General features: G+C 35.1%; 1 protein-coding gene across 7 annotated transcripts in view; it reads right to left on the minus strand.

Moving 5' to 3' along the window:
- The window catches only part of kcnc3b (potassium voltage-gated channel, Shaw-related subfamily, member 3b), a 73,329-nt gene extending 49,895 nt beyond the window's left edge, over positions 1 to 23,434 (minus strand). For 5 of the 7 annotated variants that reach the window (XR_007825614.1, XM_051097815.1, XM_051097813.1 and 2 more), the window contains exons 1-2: positions 18,927 to 19,339; positions 8,234 to 8,902 (exon numbers count right to left, since the gene is read on the minus strand). Coding sequence is in view for 6 of the 7 variants with exons in the window: in XM_051097815.1 (XP_050953772.1) it covers positions 8,234 to 8,902; positions 18,927 to 18,947 (690 nt within the window). In the remaining variant the exon portion in view is untranslated. Of the gene's footprint in view, positions 1 to 8,233; positions 8,903 to 18,926; positions 19,340 to 22,990 lie in introns of those variants that run through there. The other 2 variants (XM_051097816.1, XM_051097814.1) reach the window with 2 other exon arrangements.
- Between the last annotated feature and the right edge of the window lie 450 nt (positions 23,435 to 23,884).

Below are 23,884 nucleotides of genomic sequence, written 5' to 3' on the forward strand. Positions count from 1 at the left end.
GCAATTGAGGCTTTTTAACAATAACAATTCAGACTTTTTTTCTGGCAAATCTTAGTTTATTTCTCACAATTCTGACTAATTTCCTGACAATTCTGAGAAAAAATGATATAAACACAATTCTGAGAAAAAAAATGAATTGTGAGATTTAAGCTTGCAGTTGTGAGAAAAAAAGCCAAGATTTGCAATTTGTGTTTCTATCTAAAAAGTTTTTTTAAAAAAAGTTAATTACAATTTTTATCCTACAGCTCAGACTTTCGCAGTTTAAAGGAAAAGTCAGAATTGTGAAACTCTGAATTGTGAGATAAAAAGTTGTATTTAACTTTTTTCATCCTGTTACTGAAGTGGGTTTCCATAGCTTTCAATAAAACAAAATCCTTCTTAAAGGAATAAAAATGATTACAGAACTGATGCTACAAAATAGTCAGACATCTATAAGCAAAACATTAGATACAGACATTGTTGGGAGCATCTAGTTACATGTAACAGTGTTACATAATTTAATTACAAAATAAATGTGTTTGTTACAATTACTGAGAAAAAAAGTGTAATTAAATTACAGTTGCTTAGAAAATGTTAATTTTTGGTATAGTGTTTGTAGCAATAGCCAAAAATACATTGTAAGGGTCAAAATGATCGATTTTTCTTTTATGTCAAAAATCTATAGCATATTAAGTAAAGATCATGTTCTGTGATCCAAAGATAATATGCATTGTGAAGAAGATAATTTGGACAAAGGCGATTTTCTCAATATTTAGATTTTTTTTTGCACCCTCAGATTCCAGATTTTTTAAGTAGTTTTTTAAATAGCTTTCAGATGATGTATAAACCTCAATTTCAAAAAACAACCCTAATGACCAGTTTTGTGGTCCTGGATCACATTTATTATTAATATTTACTACATCTTGTTATGTTTTTAAAATTGTATTTAACCTTAGAACGATCTGAAAGTAAAAAAGGTGCTAAAGTTTGATTTTGAGGTGGCTGTACTTTAAAATTAAATTATTATAATTTTAATTCAAGAGATGAAGGATTTCAAAAGTCTGACAGTAATCAGTGATGAGTACTGCTGTAAGCTTAAAGGGATAGCTCACCCAAAAATGAAAATTACCCCATGATTTACTCAGCCTCAAGCCATCCTAGATGTATATGACTTTCTTCTGTCAGATGAATCAGAGTTATATTCAAAAAATGCCCTGGCTCTTCCAAGCTTTATAATGGCAGTGAATGGCTGTTGAGATGTTGGAGTCCAAAAAAAAGCATCCATCCATCATAAAAAGTACTCCACATGGCTTCTGACACCTTCCACTAGGACGTAGGCGTACCATAAGCTCTGGTGAGAATATGCTAGTCTCATGAGAACTAAGTTTTGTTTATGGCAAAACTTGGCATATATCGGAATCCTCTGACATTTTTCTTTACAGATCTTTGTTTTGTACTTTTGTTTTGTTTTGCTCTTTCCACTGTGCCACTCTCTCGTAAAGCTAGAGATTATGGTTTATAAAGTTTCAAATAAATTTTACTTACACAACTGCATCAATTCACTTCAGGAGGCCTTTATTAACCTCCAGAGCCATGTGAAGTACTTTTTATGATGGATAGATGCACTTTATTGGACTTCAAATTCTTAACACCCATTCACTGCCATTATAAAGCTTGGAAGAGCCAGGACATTTTTTTGTATAACTTCAATGGTATTCGTCTGAAAGAAGAAAGTCAAATACACCTCTGATGGCTTGAGGGTGAATAAATCATGGGGTAATTTTCATTTTGGTTTGATCTACCCCTTTAACCCTGCCTGGTTTAAATGTTTGAAAGTGATTAAGAAATCAGATGTAATCAGTAACATTACTTCAATAAAGTAACTGAAATAGCAACACTACTTATTACATTTTAAATAGGGTAACTTGTAATCTGTAACCTGTTACATTTCCAAAGTAGCCCACCCAACATTAGATACAGATAAAGACAAAACGATTGAAATTACTCCTAAGTGTCAATGTAAATGTGTACGGGATAAGTATTGATCTCTGTGTGGTCAATTATGATGCATACATTAGAGGATTCGTTCTCAATAACCTTCAGGAGAGTCACATGCCAGTGAAAAGTATTACAGTGTAGTCAGCTGTAAGGTGTGTGCATGCTGATCGCATGCCTCCAGAGAGACAAAGACCCGTGCAATCGATAAACAATCAATCAATAGCTAACAGAAGTGGGGGAGGAAGACATCCGGTGCCTTTAGTCATAATTGAAGATGTTAAAATGAATCCATAAAGCATTCCTCTACCCCCATCCTCTCATTTCCAGCCACTCCCACTCTCAAATGTCCATCTCCTTCAATCTCTCACGGGCTCTGCTTCTTCCAGCTCGCTTTTTTCCCCTCATATTCCTTACATCTGACCCTCTCTTGCTCATCTCCTGCTCTAGTGCACAGCTCAGGCTGCCGGCGAGCAGTATTGCGGCAGTGTTACGCGCAAGTGCGAGTGTGTGTGTTCAAGCTTCACGTGTGTTGGACTGCTGTTGGTGTGAATAACATGCAGATTATCGCTCGACTCATAAATGTTTCACACTTCACCCGCGCCACAAATCTATAGCGAGCGGCTTTAAATCACGCCGGCGGTATCCTTCCATTCACCTCTGCCTGCCTCCGTCCGTCCTTTTTTACAAGCATGTCTCTTTGTCTTGTCTAGTCCTGCTAGATTTGAGATCAGTGAAGTGTTACTGTAGGTTACGGAGCGCTGTCGTGTCCTAATGCATGACCGGAGAAAAACAGAGCACAGTTACACTGCTGAAATGCTTTCGGAGAAACTGTGTTTGCACCTGGCATCTTTATTTTGAAATATTTTGTAGAGAATTTGGGATTAATATGTTAAATATATAAGCATTATTCGTGAAACGAGAGCAGAATGAATTTCTGTGTAAATCACAGGGAAAATCGTTATGTAAATTAGTGCATTTAATTAAATTTAAACAGCTTAATTTATGCAGGAATGGATTTATCAGTGATTTACCAAGAAATGTGTTCTTCTTGTTTTAATAAATAAGGCTGAAAAAGTGTAAAATAGTGCTTATTTACATTCAACATCTGAAATAATTCAGTGGATATTTTAGTGATATGTTTTTTTTCTGAATTTTGACTAAATATTGAGCAAATTGTTGCATTGAATTCAATTTATGCATGAATAAATTGATGAATGATTCACTCAGAAATTTGATATCACTGTTTTCATAAACATGGCCCATTAAGAGTAAAAACATTTGATGTTTAATAAATAAAATTATATAAAAAAAAAATGTAATATATATGAATTTTGAGTGAAATATTTTTTATGAATATTTTAAAAAAATGAGTAAAATTAATGTGTTAATTAATGTGTACATAAAACGGTTACATAAATTGTTGCACTGAAAATTCTGTTACAATTTGCATTATTGTATAAAAGTTTTTTTTATGTTCCCGAAATAGGTCTTTTATATTGTGAAATATTATTTCAATTCAAAATAACTGTTGAAAATAGCTTTTTAATGCTTACAAAAATACAGGAAAAACAGTAAAAATTTGAAATTTTATTGCAATTTAAAATAATATATTTATTTTTTAATATATTTTAAAATGTAATTTAATCCTGTGATGCAAATCTGAATTTTCTGCATAATTACTCCAGTCTTCAGTGTCACATGGTCCTTCAGAAATCATTCTAATATGCTGAAGACTAGAGTAATGATGCGGAAAATTCAGCTTTGCATCACAGGAATAAATTATATTTTAAAATATATTCAAAAAAGAAATTAGATATTTTAAATTGCAATACTATTTCACATTTTTACTGTTTTTATTGAATTTTTGAAGAAAAAAATGAAGTCTTGGTGAGCATAAGAGATTTCTTTCAAAATCACGTGTCACATATTCCTTCAGAAATCATTCTAATATGCTGAACATTTCTTATTATTTTTAATGTTAAAAATAGTTGTGCTGCTTAATATTTTTGTAAAAACCATGATAATTTTTTCAGGATTTTTTGACTAATAAAAAATACAGCATTAATTTAAAATATAATTATTATTATTTTTTTTTTACATAATACATTTTTACTGTCAATTATGATCAACTTAATACATCTTTAATAAATGAAAATATTAATTTTTTTCCAAAAAAAAAAAAAAAAGAAGAAACAAAGAAACAAAATTGAACAGTATGTATGAATGGATTTAGAAATAATTTACTCAGAAATTTGTTGTCCTTATTTTTATGAATAAAGCCCAAATTAAATGGGGCATCTTATAATTCAACTGCATTTCATACAGTACATCTCCATCTGTCACCCTGCTGCACTGGACATTAAAAAAACACTCACCGTTTGACCACTAATTGATCGTGTGTATACTGTATGCGACTACATGCATGTTAATGCTTGCATGCACACATCAACAACTATACAGTAAACCCGGCTGACACCACGGTGAATGAACTGTGGCAAATATTGACCTGCCAGTGACATTTGGACAATGGAGATGCATTCCCCAGGTATCAGCCACGTCTAAATCCATCTGCAAGTGCACAAACACACAGCAGACAGCCATTGTGCATATGTCTCGTCTATGTGTATACGCAGACGATGCTTTAAAGTTCTCTCGTAAAAATTCCCACAGTAAGGTCATTATATCCGGTTTCAAAAAGGAAGATGAGAGCTCGTCTTTGACATAAGATGCAGCTCAATTTCATCTAAAATACATGAAAGACAATCTACAGCATGTGATAATCAGCAAATATGCTGAGAAACCAACTTGTATGTGAGTCAACGTGGATAAATGGACATAGATTTTCTATATATCCAAAATAAAAATTCCTGTAACGCAACCTCAAGTCACTTCCTCAGCAGAATCTGATACGTCCACACAGTGTATGCACACACCAGGGCATTTGTTTTCAAATATTTGACCATGTCTTGGGGCAAAAATATGAGTGATAGTCTATCATATTCATGCAATATCAATCAAACGCACCCTGTCTCTGCAGCAGCTCTCGTATCGGCGCTTATAATCGCATCAGATTGATCAAAAACACACACACAAGCCTGCATTTAAATGAATATTACCAAGGACGCGATTAAGAAACAAGCGTCTGCGTTTGCTGCGTCGGGCAATGGAAGCATAAAAGATTCATAAGAGCAGCGGGTTTATGGGCTATAAATGCAGTAACGGTTTTGTGGCTGCTACTGTAAGGTGCAACACTTTAAAACTGAAACAAAGAGCGTGCAGATGGATCTAAGAGGGGGCTCGTGCGTAATGGCGCACGATAACATGCAATTACACGCATAAATACGAGGCTGGTGTTTGCTTGATGCTGGCGCAATGTGTGATTCTGGGGGAATATCCACTGGCAGGGCTGATTTCATTTTGACAGGCTGATAACTGCATCCTTCAAAGCTCATTTAACCAGCTTGAACTGGGTCAACTACTGCAATCATGCAACTTTATCCACCCGCTGCAACAGGATGAAGGATGAACTGCAAATACACGTTACTGCGCTAATTACTCATATAAAGTGACCTGCAATCTCAGGTTAAATGTCTTGATCAAGGACAGCTCGCAATCTTACAACTTTTCAATTATTAGCTCAGATCTTTAAGTACTTCCAAACACAATTACTTACTCATTAGTCATCATCTGACACTTTTATTCAAAGCCACTTACTCTGGACACTTATTAAATGACATATCTTTGCTCAAGGGCACATTGGTGGTTCAATGCTCATGGAACCTACAAACTTTCAGTTACCAACCCAAATATTAACCACTAGGCTGAATTACGTTACAGTAGTTTAATCTACGAAGTTACTCACACTACTAATTAAGTAAAAAAAACATCTTAAATGCACAACAGAACAACCCTTGTTTCAACCAACAAACATTTATCTTCCATCTCACTAACTAGCAGCAAGTTTAGTTGACTGGTATAAACCAAAGAGCTGTGCTTTAAACACAGTTTTAGTAATAGTTTTTAACTCAGATTTACTAATTACTCATTTAGTACACTGACTGCCTGAGGTTAGATGTCTTATTCAAGGACAAAAAACGATATGTGACCCTGAGCCACAAAACCAGCCATAAGTCACACGGGTACAGTATATTTGCAGAAATAGCCAACAATACATGTGTGGGTCATAATTATTGATTTTTATTTTATGCCAAAAATCATTAGGGTATTAATTAAAGATCATGTTCCATGAAGATATTTTGTAAATTTCCTACCATAAATATATCAAAACTTAATTTTTGATTAGTAATATGCATTGCTAAGAACTTAATTTGGAATTTTAAAGCTGATTTTTTTTTTTTTGCAGCCTCTGATTCCAGATTTTCAAATAGTTGAATCTCGACCAAATATTGTTCTATCCTAACGTAAATCTATCCTGTGTAAATTATGAACCTATTTTTAAAAACCTTCAGTTTCAACCTTTCCAAACAAGATATTTTACTATGAGGCTACACCACGTTAATAATGAAAACATTATTTCTGAATGTTTGAATCAGTTTTTTTATGCTTTTTTATGCTTTAAAAACATTTTTTTTGTTGTTGTTGTTCATGTATGTTTTTGAAACAAGTAGTAAGTAGTAACATTTAAAAAAAAAAGAAAAAGTATGTTCTGTTTTGATTTCTCTGAACTTTCCAAATGTCCGGTTAAAAAAAAAAAGAAGTTTAATCAAACGTTCAAATTCAAAAATTCAAATTCAAACGTTCAAAAAATATTCAAACGTTAGCCAAAACATTAAAGTTCCATTTTGTAAACAATACGGGAATGTTACTTTTGAATGTTCTTTAAATGTTACAGTCATAGTAACGGTTAAAAAACATTAGAAGAACATCCAGCTGAAAACGTTTCACATGTATTCATGTTGTACAATGTTATTAAAGTCCAAATATTTTTGAACAAAAATTTGTAACTTGAAAGAACCTTGCCAGAATTTTAATAGAACATTCCTTGTATAGCCTGTTAGCTCAGTGTGTTAACTTAAGTATATACTATGGATTTGTAAATTTTAAAAAGTTTAGGTTTTCTAAGCCAGTACGTTCAAACTCAAGGGCACAATCTGGGATTTAAACCCAAAACCATTCGGTTTCAAACTTTCCAACCCACATGTTTTACTACGAGGCTACATCACCTTATGTTACCCCATATAACAAAAGTACGTTCTGTTTTGAAAACGTTCACATTAACTCATGAACACATGTCTCTCAGCATTCAGAGTTTTTTTTTTTTTTTTTTAAAGCGTTTTTAACCAAAAAATTGAGTGAAACATTAACGTTCCATTTTGTAAACGATACGATAGTATTACTTTTCAATATCCTTTAAATGTTTTGAAACAATACGTGGTAACGGTAAATATCATTAGAGGACCATCCAAATAAAAACGTTTCAAGATGCATACATGTTGCAGAATGTTACTGAAGCCCAAATAACTTTGAACGAACATTCTGAACTTGAAAGAACCTTGCCAGAATTTTAAGAGAACGTTCCTTGTATAGCCTGTTAGTTCAGTGTTTTAACGTTAAAAATATACTATGGATTTGTCCACTCGAAAAAGTCTAGTTTTTCTAAATCAGTACGTTCAAACTCAAGAGCACAATCTGAGATTTAAACCTAAAACCTTTCGGTTTCAAACTTTCCAACCCACATATTGTACTACGAGGCTACATCACCTTATGTTATGATCTGTTTTGATAACATTAAAACATTTCTCTGAACATTCCAAATGTCTAGTTTTTAAATGAACATTAAGTGAAACATTAACGTTCCATTTTATAAACAATACGGGAATGTTACTTTTTAATATTCTTTAAATGTTTTAAAACAAGTAGTACGTAGCATCGCTTCAAAACCATTAGACGAAGGTCCAAATAAAAACGTTTCATACATGTTGCAGCATGTTATTAAAGACCAAATAACTTTGAACGAACATTCGTAACTTGAAAGATCCTTGTCAGAATGTTATGAGAACGTTCCTGTTAGTACAGCGCGTAAGGATTTGTTTATTCGAAAAACTGCCTTAAGCTCAAAAGCATCTGGGATTTGAACCTAAAACCTTTACGTTACCAGCCAAACTCCATATGCGTACAGTGTTTTGAAGAATAAAGGTTTTAAGTTAACGGTTTCACCAACGTAGCCCACTACCACCACTTAACAGAGCGCTAGACTGAGGAGCTGTCCATGCGTAAAGGGGTGCTGAACACTCACCCGCGCGTATTTGGACGAATAGGGGTCCTCGAAGAGCGCCCAGATCCGGGGTTGCCAAACGCGCCACCAGCCCACTTTCCTGTTGTCCTCTTGCAGGCAAAGCCGCTTCAGGTCTCCGTCCCCTGCGAGCGCCGGGTCGTCGTCCGGCACCTCCGGCTCGGGCGTCTCGAAGCTGTCCAGCGCCTCCTCCGCGTCCCGGTGCTGCCGGTAGTTCATCCAGCAACACGCCTCCACGTCGGTCTCGTCGATGCCCCAGAAGGCGAGCTCCTCTTCGAACAGCGGGCCGCACACGTCGTTGGGGCAGTGCAACTTGCCCGTCCGGTAGTAGTTGAGGATGAACGAGAAGACGGACGGGTGCCGGTCGAAGAAGAACTCGTCGGACTTCGGGTCGTAGTCGAAGTTGCTGAAGGCGTCCGGCTCAGTGAGCCACGACAGACGCGTCCCGGGCAGCGTCTTCAGGGTGCTCCGGTACGTCTCGTGCCTCACGCCGCCGCAGTTGATGACGATTTTCTCGCTTTCCGACGGGCAAGTCATGTCGGCGCTGTAACATGCTTTGTTGGACGACTTGTTCCCACCCTTGCGCCCTTTGAATGAGGAGACACACACCGAACTGAGCATAGGGGAGGGAGAGGAGGAGAAAAAACCGAGAGGGGAGGAGAGAGGAGCGGTCTGCGGGGGGGACAGGAGGGAGGGGGGAGAGAAAGAGGGGACATGTTTAGTAAAGGTAAAAATCGAGGGGATCTTGCACATCATACGGGGGTCCCGCTATTGATATGCCAAAAATACTGCAGTGACATGAATGATGCCATGTGACCTTGTGTGTTTTTGGCTGAAGTTGCTTCATGTGTGCAGGTGATTGACGCATGACGTGTCCTCAGACCTTTATGACATCAGCATCAAGAATTTCAATGCATGCATGTCATACACTCTCAAAGATAAAGCATCCAAAAGGGAGTTTTTGCAGTGATGCTAGAGAACAACCTTTTTTTTTCTTTGTGTGAAGAACATTTGAATCATCTGAAGGATCTTTATTTTTAAGAGTGAAGGTCAGTAACTAGACTCTATTTAATCACCTTTTCCCATCAGATATTACTATTTCATGCAGTCCCTTAATTATTACAAGGATATAAAAGCTGCATATGCATGGCACTTATTAAATCAGGCTGTTTAAAATAGTTTTAGAGTTGGCATCTCACAAGACTTCAAGACTTCCCAAGAGTATTTTGTGTCAACTAGTCATGATCAAAGCATATCACATATCACCATTTTGAGCATTAGAAAGATTTTGGAATCATTTTGAACACACAGGACACAATAAACAACAGGATCAATAGTCCCTTAGCATAGATTGTCCACAATGAGATTTGCATTTATTCGTCTAGACGATGCTTTTATCTAATGCACCTTGCAAACGACAATAATGCAAGCAGAATGAAAAAAAAAAAAAAAACAATATAAGTAGAGCTACTTGATCATGGAATAGAACGAAAGTGAGCATTACATAACTGGCAATCAAACAACTATGCATTATTTTGTCTCTCTCAACACATCAAAGATCATTTTAACTGGTCATTTAAACATTTTGAATGCATGCATGTCCATGCATGAAAATTTAGTCTGTTCATGTCGACTACAGATCAATCTCTGTCAATCTCTCAATCAGTCGTATTGCTTTCAAATGTCCTTTGGGCCGCAACTCATGAAGCAATGCCACTGCAAGATGCAACTGAGGCAGAGAGACTACAGCGACTGATTAAAATTCTATCTGTCTCTCTTTCCCTCTGTCTCGCTATCTCTTTAAATGAAGCAGCTAATAAGTCAAGAGCTTCACTGCAGCTTCATTGCATGTGGGGAACAGGAGCGAGAGAAAGAGAGACAGAGAGAGATAGAAAGGTGCTCATTATGCACACACAGCAGTACAGCACTGTAGCCCAGCGTCACCGAGCATGAGAGGGGAGGAGGGAGAAAGAGAGAGAGAAAGGGCGAGAGAGGTTTGGAGAGAACAGTGCAGTTTTGCTGCAGTAAAAACCTGACTTTGTGCATCCGCTCATTTCTTCTCTCCCTCTCCTCTGTGTGATATTATAGTTAAGAGCCCTGGTTGAAATGCTTCTGATTTAGTTGCTTTTAAAGTATTAGGCCGCTTCGTTCCATTTTGCTCTCTTTCTGTTTCTATCCCGTCTCTTTTACCTTTTCTCCTCCTCTCCACCAGCAAACCCCCCCTCTCATCCCTCTCTCTCCAATTCCGCATTAAGGAAGCACAATTCACTGAGAACGACTCTGGAGTCCAGCATCACTTACTTTTCTCTTTTTCTACTACTGTGCATCACCTCCTTTCATCCGATTCTCTCCTCATTTCATTTCACAAGCACTTTATTCCTCTTCCATCACTTTTTTTGCTCTTTTTATCCATTTTTGTCTGTTTTATAATTTAGTTTTAACACTTTTTGCCAGCTAGAAACTCCTTTTCTGTCACTTTCATTTCTGTCTATTTTAATTTTTTCTTCGCAGACTTGAGAAAGTTAGTCAACTTTTGCAGAACTGCATTTAGACAGCTTGAGCAAGAGAAAGATGGAAAGTAAGTCAAGAAAGAGGATGTAAAATTTAAAGGTAAGACTTTATTCACTTCTTATAACAACTATATGCAAAGACTGCATTGCAAAACTATTTTTAGTCTAGTTGCGCTGGTTATATTAGTTTAGAATATGATGTTTTGGTAAATTTATCATGCTTAATATAGTCAGAGTACTAAGTGCATGAAGTTATACGCACTGCACTGGGAAAAAATGTGTAAAAACTATTTTCACTCAGAAATTGCTAGTAAATTGCACAATTGCAAATAAATGGCAAGTAACACATTAAACTTAAAACCTTAAAGTTTTCTTTTTGTTTTAAACTTTAAAAATCTGTCTAGTTATAATGTTTCCACACTTAAAACTACAAGAGAGGCTGAAGTTAAAATACTGCACTTAGCTTACTTAAAAAGCAGAAAGAATAAAACTTGAATTTTGTTGCATAGGCACAGAGCTTTTAGATTAATGCATGCAATGCACTATAAAAATAGAAGGCTGTTCAGGTGCGTAAATGTGACTCAAAGAGCATGTTAATGAAATAATACGATACTTAAATAATCCCAGAGGAGGGATTATGAAAGAAAACAATTACAAAAGTGAGATAAGTGAATGTGCAGATGAAGGAAAAGTGAGAAAAGCTGCCACCGAGGTCATGGGAAAAGGTATTTAAGCAAAAGATGAAGAAAAAATGAGCTTTTCTTGAAGAAAAAATAAATGCAGACTCAGAAGTTTGAACTGAGCTGATATCAGCAGCAGTACTGCAGCACTCTGAAGAGAAAGGGTTAATGAAACTTGCTAAACAACAAGAAAAGATGATACTGAATGATTTAAGGGTAGAGAAAATAAGGATCGGGCACAGTAAAGTATTTTCAGAATGTGCATTTAAAATAAAAACAGATGAATCTGATTTCATAGAATCAAAAAAAAAAAAAATACTGTAGTATGTTTAACAAGAAAATACTATTTTAGTCTTTCTATTCAAATTGTAAATTTAATGATTACTTGCAATTATTTGTGTAATTTAGAGTAAAAATTGTTTCTACATCAGTTTTTTAGTGAATAGTATTAATAACATTTTAAAAAATAAGTAAGAAAAAAAAGATGTTGAGGAATATAAATGTGCATGACTTAATTTATAAAAAATAATATGCAAAAGTTAGAAAAAAAAAGAAGAAGTACAGAAGAACAGATAGGGTTAATATTTTACTGTGCCTGTGTGTGTTTGTAAAGCAGGCACCAGAACTGAGCTCAGCAGTAATGGTGACGTTTTACTGCATTTATTTATTTATTTATTTCTATTTTTTGGAAGGGGGAGGGGGGTCACAAAGAAAAGGTGAGAAAGACGACCAAAAAAAGAGCAGATTGGCAAGAAAAAAACAGGGTTTAGAGATCATGTGAGCAGCGTGAGAAATCCTGACACACAGGGTGAGGGAGACGAGGTATAATTACCCCGTGCATGTGTGCGCTCTCACGCGTGCGTGTATGTGTGTGGACGCATGTCACACAAAACCTGCGCAAAACAAGACAACACACTGAGAAGTAAAAATGCTGTTAGCACCAAACAGGAAATGGAAGCTGAAGGGGAGAGAGAGAGAGGGTAAAAGAAGGAGAGAACGAGAGGGGTGAGCAGTGGAGGACTGCAGTGACGCTAATATACATTAGCAGTAACACTGCAGCAAGAGGGGGAGGGAGAGCAGAACAGATCAGAAGAGACCAGCAGAAGAGAGAGGGGGAGGGGACGAGTGAGAGAGAGAGAATTTAAAAGACTGGAGAGAGTGAGTGACTTACGTTCCTGTACTTGGCAAAAAAATGGAAAGCCTGTTCATGAAAGAGAGTGAGAGATGGGGAAGTGGGGCTGGAAAAGAGGAACACAAGCAAATGAAATGGATAAAGCAGTGAGATGTGAAGAAGTCATGCGTTGCAGTGATTTCATCATGAGAGATAGGTGTCCTTAGCTTAAAACCTGAAGCCTCACAGGTGATTTTGATGTGAAAATAGTGAATCATTTGTAGGTTGATTTACCTAAAAAACAGAGTGAATCTGTGCTGCTTTACAACATTGTTCTATTTATTTGAGCACCACAGCCAGCCCAACACAGCAACACAGACTCAGCCAATAGAATAAGTTTGGGGTGGAGCGATCCGTTTCTGACCAATGGCAGAGAAGGGGGCGTGTCAGATGCTGCTTTCAGTTGAATACTGTGCAGTTAACAGAGTTTTATTAAATAGTAAGTGAAATGTGAATATGAAGTGAAAATGAAGTGCCTGTGAGTTTGAACTTCCAAAATGCAGTTAAATGCAGCTTCAAAGGGCTCTAAGTGATCCCAGGCGAGGAAGAAGGGTCTTATCTAGCAAAACAATCAGTTATTTTCTAAAAAAAATTTACAAATGATATACTTTTTAACCTCAGATGCTCATCTTGTCTAGCTCTGCGTGAACTGTGTGTGCATTCCGGGTCAATACAGTTAGGATATGCCGAAAAACTCAAATCTCATTATCTCCTCCAACTTTAAAATCATCCTACATTGCTGCAGAAGCACCGTCCCAGTGTTTACAAAGTGAACATGCAAGGAGGGTTAAACCACCTTTACAAAAACGGTAAAACAGCGATGTAGGGCGATTTTGAAGCTGGAGAAGAAAATGAGATGGGAGTTTTTCGACATACCCTAACTGTCATGAACCGGAATACACAGAGTTCACTCAAAGCTAGACAAGACAAGCACTACATAAGACCCTTCTTCCTTGGCTGGGATCGTTTAGAGCCCTTTGAAGCTGCATTTTGGAAGTTCAAACTTAGGGGCACCACTGAAGTCCATTATATGGAGAACACTCCTGAAATGTTTTCCTCAAGAAACATAATTTCTTATCGACTAAAGAAACAAAGACATGAAGATCTTGGATGACATGGGGGTGAGTAAATAATCTGTAAATTTTTGTTCTGGAAGTGAACTTCTCATTTACATAATCCACACCAAAACACACAAAAAAGAATGTGCCTAAAATTTGAACAAATGTAGATTTGTGTAAATGTAAGAGCATGTTTAACTTTTTTTTCAATTCCATTTGATACAAATTGCACAGAAATGACGTTTCCCCTTCAAAGGTCCTAAAACCCCTTACCTATGGTAAAATCACTGTAACACACTGCCTTGTAGTAGCAACAGTAATACAATAAGTCCACTTCCAAAACAAAGATTCACATATAATTTACTCACCCCCCTTGTCATCCAAGATGTTCATGTCTTTCTTTCTTCAGTCGTAAAGAAATTATGTTTTTTAAGGAAAACATTTCTGCATTTTTCTCCATATAATGGACTGATATGGTGTCCCGAGTTTGAACTTCCAAAATGCAGTTTAAATGCAGCTTCAAACGATCCCAAATGCGGTTAAAAATAATCCCAGCTGAGAAAGAAGGGTCTTATCTAGTGAAACGATCAGTTATTTTCATTAAAAAAATACTTTTAAATACTTTAAATACTTTTTTAATCTCAAATGCTCATCTTGTCTTACTCTGCCTGGACTGTTTTTTCCAGTTCATGACAGTTAGGGTACGTCGAAAAACTCTGATTGTATTTTCTCAACTTCAAAAATCATCCTACATCACTGCAGAAGTACCGACCCAGTCTTTGCAACGTGAACATGCAAAGAAGATCAAACACCTTTAACAAAAAAGGTAAAACAGCAATATAGGACGATTTGAGAACATGAGATGTTTTTCGACATACATTAACTGTCATGAACCGGAAAAAAACAGTCCAAGCAGAGTAAGACAAGACGAGCGTTTGCCGTTAAAAAGTATATAATTTCTTCACGACTGGAGAAAGAAAGACATGAACATCTTGGATGACAAGGGGTTGAGCAAATTATATGTGAATCTTTGTTTTGGAAGTGGATTTAATTTTTGTTCCTTTATACGCTACAAGTCAGAAGTTTTTTCAGAAAATTTTTTAAGTTTCTTAAAGAAGTCTCTTCCAAGCTTGCATTTATTTGATCCAAAGTATATCAAAAACAGTAACATTTTGATTTTTTATTTTACTATTTAAAATAACTGTTTTCTATTTTAATATATATTGTAAAATGCAATTTATTCCTGTGATTTCAAACCTGAATATTTAGCATCATTACTCCAGTCACGTGATCCTTCAGAAATCATTCTAATATTCTCATTTGCTGCTCAAAACATTTATTATTATTATTATTATATTGAAAACAGCTGAGTAGAATTTTTTCAGGTTTCTTTGATGAATAGAAAGTTCAGAAGAACAGCATTTAAATATCTTTTAATCATGACTTTTGATCAATTTAAAGCATCCTTGCTAAATAAAAGTATTTATTTCTATAATGTCTTTCCTCCCCCCCCCAAAAAAAACAAAAAAAAAAACAAAAACAACAACTGAAAACTGACTCCAAGTTTTTGGTATAGTGTATAATGTTATAAAAGCTTTTTATTTCAGATAAATGGTGATCTTTGGCTCTTTCTATTCATCAAAGAATCCTGAAAAAAGTACTCAAATGTTTTAAATAGTAATAATATTAATAAATGTTTCATGAATAGCAAATCAGCATATTAGAATGATTTCTGAAGGATCATGTGACACTGAAGACTGGAGTAATGATGCTGAAAATTCAGTTTTGATCACAGGAATAAATTACATTTTAAAATATATTCAAATAGAAAACAGTTATTTTAAATAGTAAAAATATTTCAAAATTTTACTGTTTTTGCTGTACTTTGGATGAAATAAATGCAGGCTTGGTGAGCAGAAGAGACTTGTTTAAAAAAACACACTAAAAATCTTACTGTTCAAAAACTTTTGACTGGCAGTGTAGGTGTTTTAGTGCTGAAACCCCCCCCAAAAAAACATGTTGTTTGAAACCTATATGAATTTCACAAAAGAAGATATTTTGAAAAATCTTGGTTATCAAACAGTTTTCCATTGACTCCAATTGTTTTTATCCATACAATGGAATTCAATAGGAACTGCAACTGTTTAGTTACCAACATATATTCTTTAAAATTCCATAGAAGAACAAAGGTCATACAGGTTTGGAACGACATGACAGTGTGTAAATTATTAAACAACATTTATTTTTGAGTGAAGCAGCTGGCCTCCCAAGCCTGACCAGCTAAAAAGTGTCCAAAACCTTGTTAAAACCATCCAAAAAGATGAGCCTGATCAGACTTGGAAACCATTTAACAAGTTTAGGCGGGTTTAATATTATTTCCAATGTCAAAAGGGTGCATAAAAGAGGTCATAAAAAAGAAAAATTAGAAATAGAGAGAAAGCGAATGTGTATATAAGTTTGCATGATAGCTATCCCACCACCACAGTAGTTCCAGATCTCTAAAAAGCCTGGTAGCCCCTCTCATGTCTCTGTCTGGTGCAGTGGAGCCCCATCAGGCCATGAAAGGAAGTGCAGCGATGCAGAGTGCTGCAGTCGCCTCCCCTTTGCAGTGACACACACACACACCGTCCCGCGTCTCACACCGCACGCGTCCCTCTCCAAACACATCTGATCTGTGCGCCAACAATTTCAACCATTCTATCGAGACATTCATCAAAAACACACGCCGGCCCACGTCTTCCTCTCGCTCTCTCCCTCCTTCAAAGGTCAGAACATCAGATCCAGTGATGCAGAAAGAAATATAGCATGAATGGGCAGACAGAGAGAGAGGGAGAGCAATAAAAGGATCTTTCTCCTTCCAGCTAGAGGTCTTATCTCTCGCATGCACGGGGTATTTATTGATACCAAAATACTTCAGCAATAAAACCCCGAAAAGAAACGCATTCACATCATCAAAATCCTCTCGGATAGACAGGAGCGTCACGTGACGCGCTGGTGCTGTGTCTATTTCTGCAGCTGTGAGCACATCTCAGACTCTGTGATTGTGTGTGTGCGTCTCACGTTTTCATTCAGCGCTACAGACTGCAGTGGAAAGCAGACTCCATATTGTCTGCTTCAGCAGCTGTGTAGAAAAGCGTTTCCTTCCTTAAGGGCAAACTATCATTCTGAGCTACCTGTGAGCACAAATAGCAGCCCATTATACTCCAAACAAAAGAGCGCGCTACTGCGCCATTGGCTGCCGGCGCAGAGCCTTCCTCTTTTTGGAAACGTGTGCTGCACACTAACCTGCGTATGAGATGTTAGAGATGCTGGACTAGAAATAATGCTTTTAAAACACAATAGAAAGACTCTGGTCGGGAAAGGGTCAAATGGAAAACAACAAAACAATGCGAGAAAATATCTAATCAAGAAACCAAGAGAATTCTATTCTGAAATGCAAGAATTATTAGTAGTAGTAGTAGTAGATTACATTTTAACATAGTAAGCATGAAAAGTTAATTTAAACATTACGTGCGGTTGGGAAAAGAGTAGTAATCCTAAATTTAAAAAAGCTCAAATTTTAAAGTATAATTATTTTTTAAAAAAGGAAAGAATATGTAATATGCTTTGATAATAATAAATGTTCATTTAAATATTTTGTGCAGTTGAGAAGAGAATAATAATCCTAAATAAAAAAAGAACAATTTTTGAATGTAAAATTATTTAAAAAGGGAAATAATATCTAATATGCTTTGATAATCATAAACAGTTCATTTAAATATTTTGTGCAGTTGAAAAAGAAATAATCCTATAAACACAAAATAGCAAAAAATGTAAAAGTAATATATATATATATATATATTGAATTTAAATATTTTATGTGGTTGATGGAGGAATAATAATCCTAAATAAACACAAAGCAGCAACAAAAAAAAAAAAAAAAAAAAAATAATAAAAAACAAACAACAAATAAAAAAATGAAATTATACTCCGGTAATCATAAAAAGTTACATTTAAATATTTTGTGTGGTTGAAAAAGAAATAATCCTATAAACACAAAGTAGCAAAAATGTAATGTAAAATATATTTTTAAAATGAAAAAAAATCTTAATATACTCTTGTAATCATAAAAAATGAATTTAAATATTTTATGTGGTTGATAGAGGAAAATAATTCTAAATAATAATATTAATAATAATAATAATAATAATAATAATAATAATAATAAAATATAATAATAAACTATACTATAGTAATAATAAAAAGTGAATTTAAATATTTTGTGTGGTTGACAGAGAAATAATCCTAAACAAAAAGTAGCAAAATTTAATGCAAAATATTTTTAAAAAGAAAAACTAAATCTTAATATGCTCTGGCAATCATAAAAAGTTCATTTAAATATTTTATGTGGTTGAGAGAAGAATAATAATTTCTATAAAAACCCAAAGCAGCAAAAAATAAATGCAAAATAATAAAAAAGAAAAAAAAAAAAAAAAAAAAAAAAAAAAATTATACTCTGGTAATCATAAAAAGTTTATTTAAATATTTTGTGCAGTTGAGAAGAGAATGCTAATCCTAAATAAAAAGAGAGAGCAATTTTGAAATGTAAAATTATTAAAAAAGGGAAAAAAATATTTAAATATTCTGTGCGGTTGAAAAAGAAATAATCCTATACCCAAAGTAGCAAAAATTGTATAAAATATTTTTAAAAAAGAAAAAATAAAATCTCAATATGATCTGGTAATCATAAAAAGTGAATTTACATATTTTATGTGGTTGATAGAAGAATAATAATCCTAAATAAACACAAAGCAGCAATAAATAAATAAATAAATAAATAAATGCAAAATACTAAAAAAGAACAAAAAAAAAATCAAATTATTCTCTGGTAATCATAAAAAGTTACATTTAAATATTTTGTGTGGTTGAGAGAAGAATAACAATATTTTAAAAAATAGTGAATTTAAATATTTTGTGTGTGGACAAAGAAATAATCATAAATAAACATAAAGCAGCAAAAATCCAATGTAAAATATATATAAAAAAGAACAAAAACAAACAAACAAAAAAACAAAACAAACTATACTCTATTAATTACACAAAAATGAATAAAAAAAAAATAAATGCAAAATAAATTAGAAAAAAAAAATCTACATATGCTCTTGTAAATACAAAAATGTAACTAAAATGTTTTATGTAATTAGGAGAATAATAGTAATCCCACATAAAAAAACATTTAAATATAAAACATTTTAAATTCAAATACGAAAAAAATCACAAATGTAACTGCATCTTTACCTTTAGTATTGAAAATCTCATACCGCTGTCCTAGAGTTGCAAACAGACGGCGTCTGTAAAACCGAAATCTAGGTCTGCATAACCAGAGACTGAGAAATGTGGGATTTATAAGAAATAGTAATTGAGTGAAAGGTCAAAGTTGCTAAATGAGGGAAGTGTATCGTCTTACAGCAAGTGTAACCCCTTCCTCACCTCTGCATCTGAGAGCTCAGCTCTTTCTCAAGTTTAACAGCAATTACAGCAAAGAGCGTCTGAACAGAGAGAGACACAGAAACGATTAGCGGCAACAGCGCAGATGAGCAGTGACATCTTCATGTGATAGTCAACAGACACAAGAGCTGCAATCCTAGACTGAAATATTGCAGCTACAGCTGTTAAACTGAATATGGGCCAAGGTTCTTTAACTGCTTAACTTAGGGGATAAAAAAAAAACATTCATCAATGTTTTAATGTAGATTAAATGCTTCTAAATAAACTAGCTAAAAAGCACCCAATTCTAATAGCTTTTTTGGATTAGGATGAGTTCTGAATCCAACAGCCAACTTTTAAAAGGTTGCTGTTTAATATACTATAAACCTCAAGATTAACAATAACATTAGATCATATAGAATTCAGAAGCAAAATAATATGTGACCCTGGACCACAAAACCACTCACAAGGTGAGTTAATTTTTTAATTTTTTGAAATGTAGATTTATACATAATCTGAAAGTTGAATAAATTTGTTAGGACAGGACAATGTTTGGCCCAGATACAACTATTTGAAAATCTGGAATCTGAGGGTGCAAAGAATATCAAAATATTGTGAAAATTGCCTTTAAAGTTGTCTAAATACATATTACTAATTAGAAATTAAGTTGTGATATATTTACGGTAGCAAATTTACAAAATATCTTCATGGAACATGATCTTCACTTAATATCCTAATGATATTTGGCATAAAAGAAAAATCAATAATTTTGACCTATATAATGTATTGTTGGCTATTGCTACAAATATACCCGTGCTACTTCAGTTTTGTGGTCAAGGGTCACATATGACAAAATAATACACAATACAATAAAAAATATCACTTGGGAAAAAACATAAGAGGGAAATGAAACAAAATGAAAAACACTGTGTACAAATATGAAAATATAAAACAGGACATGAAAGCAGAGGGAGGAAAGAGAAAGTGTTGAATTATGTGTGATAATACAAAAGTTTAGGATCGGTAAGATTTTTTAAAGGGGTCATCGGATGCTCATTTTCCACAAGTTGATATGATTCTTTAGGGTCTTGATGAAAAGTCTATAATATACTTTGGTTAAAAAAATCTCAATGGTTTTGTAAAACAACACCCTTTTTTACCCTGTCAAAATGAGCTCTGCAAAAATCATCCCATTCTGAGGGATTGTTCCTTCATAATCTTAAAGTTGAATCAATAAGCTTTCCATTGATGTATGGTTTGTTAGGATAGGACAATGTTTGGCTGAGATACAACTATTTGAAAATCTGGAATCTGAGGGTGCAAAAAAAAAAAAAAAAATGAGGAAATTGCCTTTAAAGCTGTCCAAATGCATATTACTAATCAAAAATTAAGTTGTAGTACATTTACGGTAGTGGAACATGATCTTTACTTAATATCCTAATGATTTTTGTCAGTTTTACATAAACTTCACACTGTTTACAAATCAATCGATTTAAAATATAAATAAAATCAGGGAATATGCTTCAGAAAAAAATATTAAAAACAACACTAGGGGAACAAGATAGAGGGGACATGGAACTGAAAATGCTGTGTGCAAATGTAAAAATATAAAACAGGACATGAAAGCGGAGGGAGAAAAGGGGAAAGTACTGAATTGTGTGTGATAATATAAAAGTTTAGGATTGGTAAGATTTTTTAAAAAGGGGTCATTGGATGAACATTTTACACAAGTTCATATGATTCTTTAGGGTCTTAATGAAAAGTCTGTAATACACTTTGTTTAAAAATTCTCTATGGTTTTGTAAAACAACACACTTTTTACCTTTTCAAAATCAGCTCTGCAAAAATCATCCTATTCTGAGGGATTGTTTCTTTAAATGCAAATGAGCTGTGCTCACCCCACCCCTCACTTCTCGCTGCTGCTCTGAGAAATTGTTTACTTTAGCCACATTTTGCGCGTTTAACCGTGAAACTTGCTAACTAGCACATCATTAGGAAAGGTGATTGAAGAGATTCATAAAAAAAACCTTAGACTCACTTCTGCTGTAGGTGAAGCTGGATCATGAATGATTCGAATGAACATAGACGGATATATGTAGATCGAGAGGTGCATTCCCTTCACAAACAACATAATCTACTGCATCTTCAGCAGCTCAGATGTCGGGAGTAAATGACGACCACTATGTTCATTATTACATCCAGCAACACAACACCTCAATTGCTCAATCTGAGATATTCTTGTCTAATTTACAATCCTGCTCCGGCATCAAAACAATGGAGGTCGGACTGTTACAGCTGGTCTGAGGTAAGACGCTCATGTCAATCAACTATCATGGGAGCGGACTCTGTCGGTCTGACGCCACAACACCGATGACGGCATCTGAGAATGGCTTGTTTTGAAAAAAGGAATATTATTTTTACAGATTCATTAAAAACCACTGCATGGATTTTTATCATTATAGGGTAGATTTGTACATACACTGCCAACACACATTAATGTTCAAACAATATGTAAAAGTGAACTTTGCATCCGATGACCCCTTTAAAGCAGATGAGCAAGGATGCATTAAAAAACATTTTATTAATCAAAATCAATGTTTCCACAAAAATATGTTTTCAACATTGCTAAAAAAAAAGTTTCTTAAGCAGCAAATCAGCATATTAGAATGATTTCTGAAGGATCATGTGACACTGAAGCCTGGAGTAATGATGCTGAAATTTCGGCTTTGCATCACAGGAATAAATTACATTTAACTATGCATTACAATAGAAAACATGCATTTTAAATTGCAAAAAATATTTCATAATTTTACTGCATATTTGATTAAAAAATGCAATATAAAATATATACTGTCTGAAGTATTTAATACTTAAGTATTTTGTGTCCTTTTGGCTGTTTGTTTACAGATAAAAGGGAGAAAACATAAGCTACATCAATCACATCAAGTCATTTTAATTCAACCAAATGTAATTCCAACGGAAACTATAGCCTACCTATCACAAAACAAGCACAGCAACCTAAAGTAGAAAAGTATTACTGAAACTAGCAGATGTTCTAATATATCCAACACGTGTTCCTATTAACCCAAAGTGTGATTTTATTTGAAGCAAGTGCCGCCTTTGAGGCATAAGGATGTATTTTGCATAGCTATACATTTAAATCAACAAAGCATCATATCTTTCAATCACCGCCCAGCTTTTCGGTTTCTACAGCAATAATATCAGATCACTGGTCACCGAGTTCAACATCCACGGACGGCTCTTTAATTATTCACACCGTGTATAAATAAAACCTGCTGCCTCCCATTTCAGCTTTCTTCCATGCTTTTATTTCACGAGTTCACACAAGCACTGCTCTGCTGTCTGTTCCTCTCTGTCTCCGTCTCTCCCTGATTACTCATCCCTGCAGGAAAGAGATGACACTAGTTATCCATGGTGACTGCCTTACACTAGGGCCAATAGGTGAAAATTCTCATCATATTCTTCCTTTGAATTGGCAGAAATCTGGCCGTGTGTGGACAGACGCTCAAACAGACCGTGCAAAGCGTGTGGACATGTATGTAGTGTGTGCTGCATCTCATTTCACACACCTGACGTCCTGCACGGATGCTGCTCGTGTTATTCCACATGAACGCTGGTGTAAGAACCAATGCATGTCGCCGTGAACGCAGCAGCATTAAAGCAGCACAAAACAATACTTGTTGAATGTTGTGAAAGAAACGCTCGCCCTAGTTTAACAGAACTCAACCACTGGAAACATATGATGCATAGACAGAAAAGGAGTTTATTTAAATCCAATAACAGACAATTGCATGCAACAGACATCACACACAATATACAGACATCTAGTGCACTACACTAAGCAGGATACTCACTTGACCTGGGTTGAGTTCAGATCATATGTTAATCCATGAGAACAACCCGATGCTTTTGTCAGATCACGACATGTAAGCTCCAGTTTTCCACGGGTGGTAATTAAGAGAGTAGTAAATAGGAGCATTAACACTAATGCAAACAACAACACACACTCTGTAGTGTGTGTTACACCTTCCTCCCTTTCATAGGCAGCTCGCACAAATAATTTCACCACCTTAATTTAATTTGGCTGGTTTTCCGCGCGGAACAGAAGGATGATGAAGAGGATGATGGTGTGGTGGTGGTGTTGATGTGATATTTCCCCGGTTTTGAATCGCCCTCCTGATGTCTAACGCAAGCGGTTCATGTTTCAGACAGACGCCACACACACATTCACGCGCGCACACACACTCACGGCTCCTGGCGGAACTGCACCTTGCTCATTTATTTATTTATTTCATTCTTTTTTCTTTCAGATATCACGCGTGGGCGGTGGGAGGACTCACGCGAGTTCGGTAGGTGATTGTGACGTGGCGCGCACGAACGGAACGGAGACACTCACGGGTGGCGCTTCATACAAAAAGGTGTAAAGACACCGACCATTATTGACAGTCAAAACGCCAAAGTAATATTATGAAATATTGCATTTATCGTTATGTGTACAAAAGACTGATATCACTAGTCTTGGTATGGAAAAAAATGCATTGTTTATTTAAAATTTCTTAATTACAAATGAAATCACCATAGCAATTTGAGTGAAAAATGGACATAAATGTCAGAATTTGTTAGTGCGTAGTTTAGGCTAATGTTGGTAAAACCAGCAGTGTATACACTCTAAAAAAATGCTGGGTTAAAAACATCCCAACCTGGGTTATTTGGCAACCCTGTGCTGGGTAAATATTGGGAAAGGGTTA

The sequence above is a fragment of the Labeo rohita genome, chromosome 24 (assembly GCF_022985175.1).
Source record: "Labeo rohita strain BAU-BD-2019 chromosome 24, IGBB_LRoh.1.0, whole genome shotgun sequence".
In the NCBI taxonomy this organism is placed as follows: domain Eukaryota; kingdom Metazoa; phylum Chordata; class Actinopteri; order Cypriniformes; family Cyprinidae; genus Labeo; species Labeo rohita.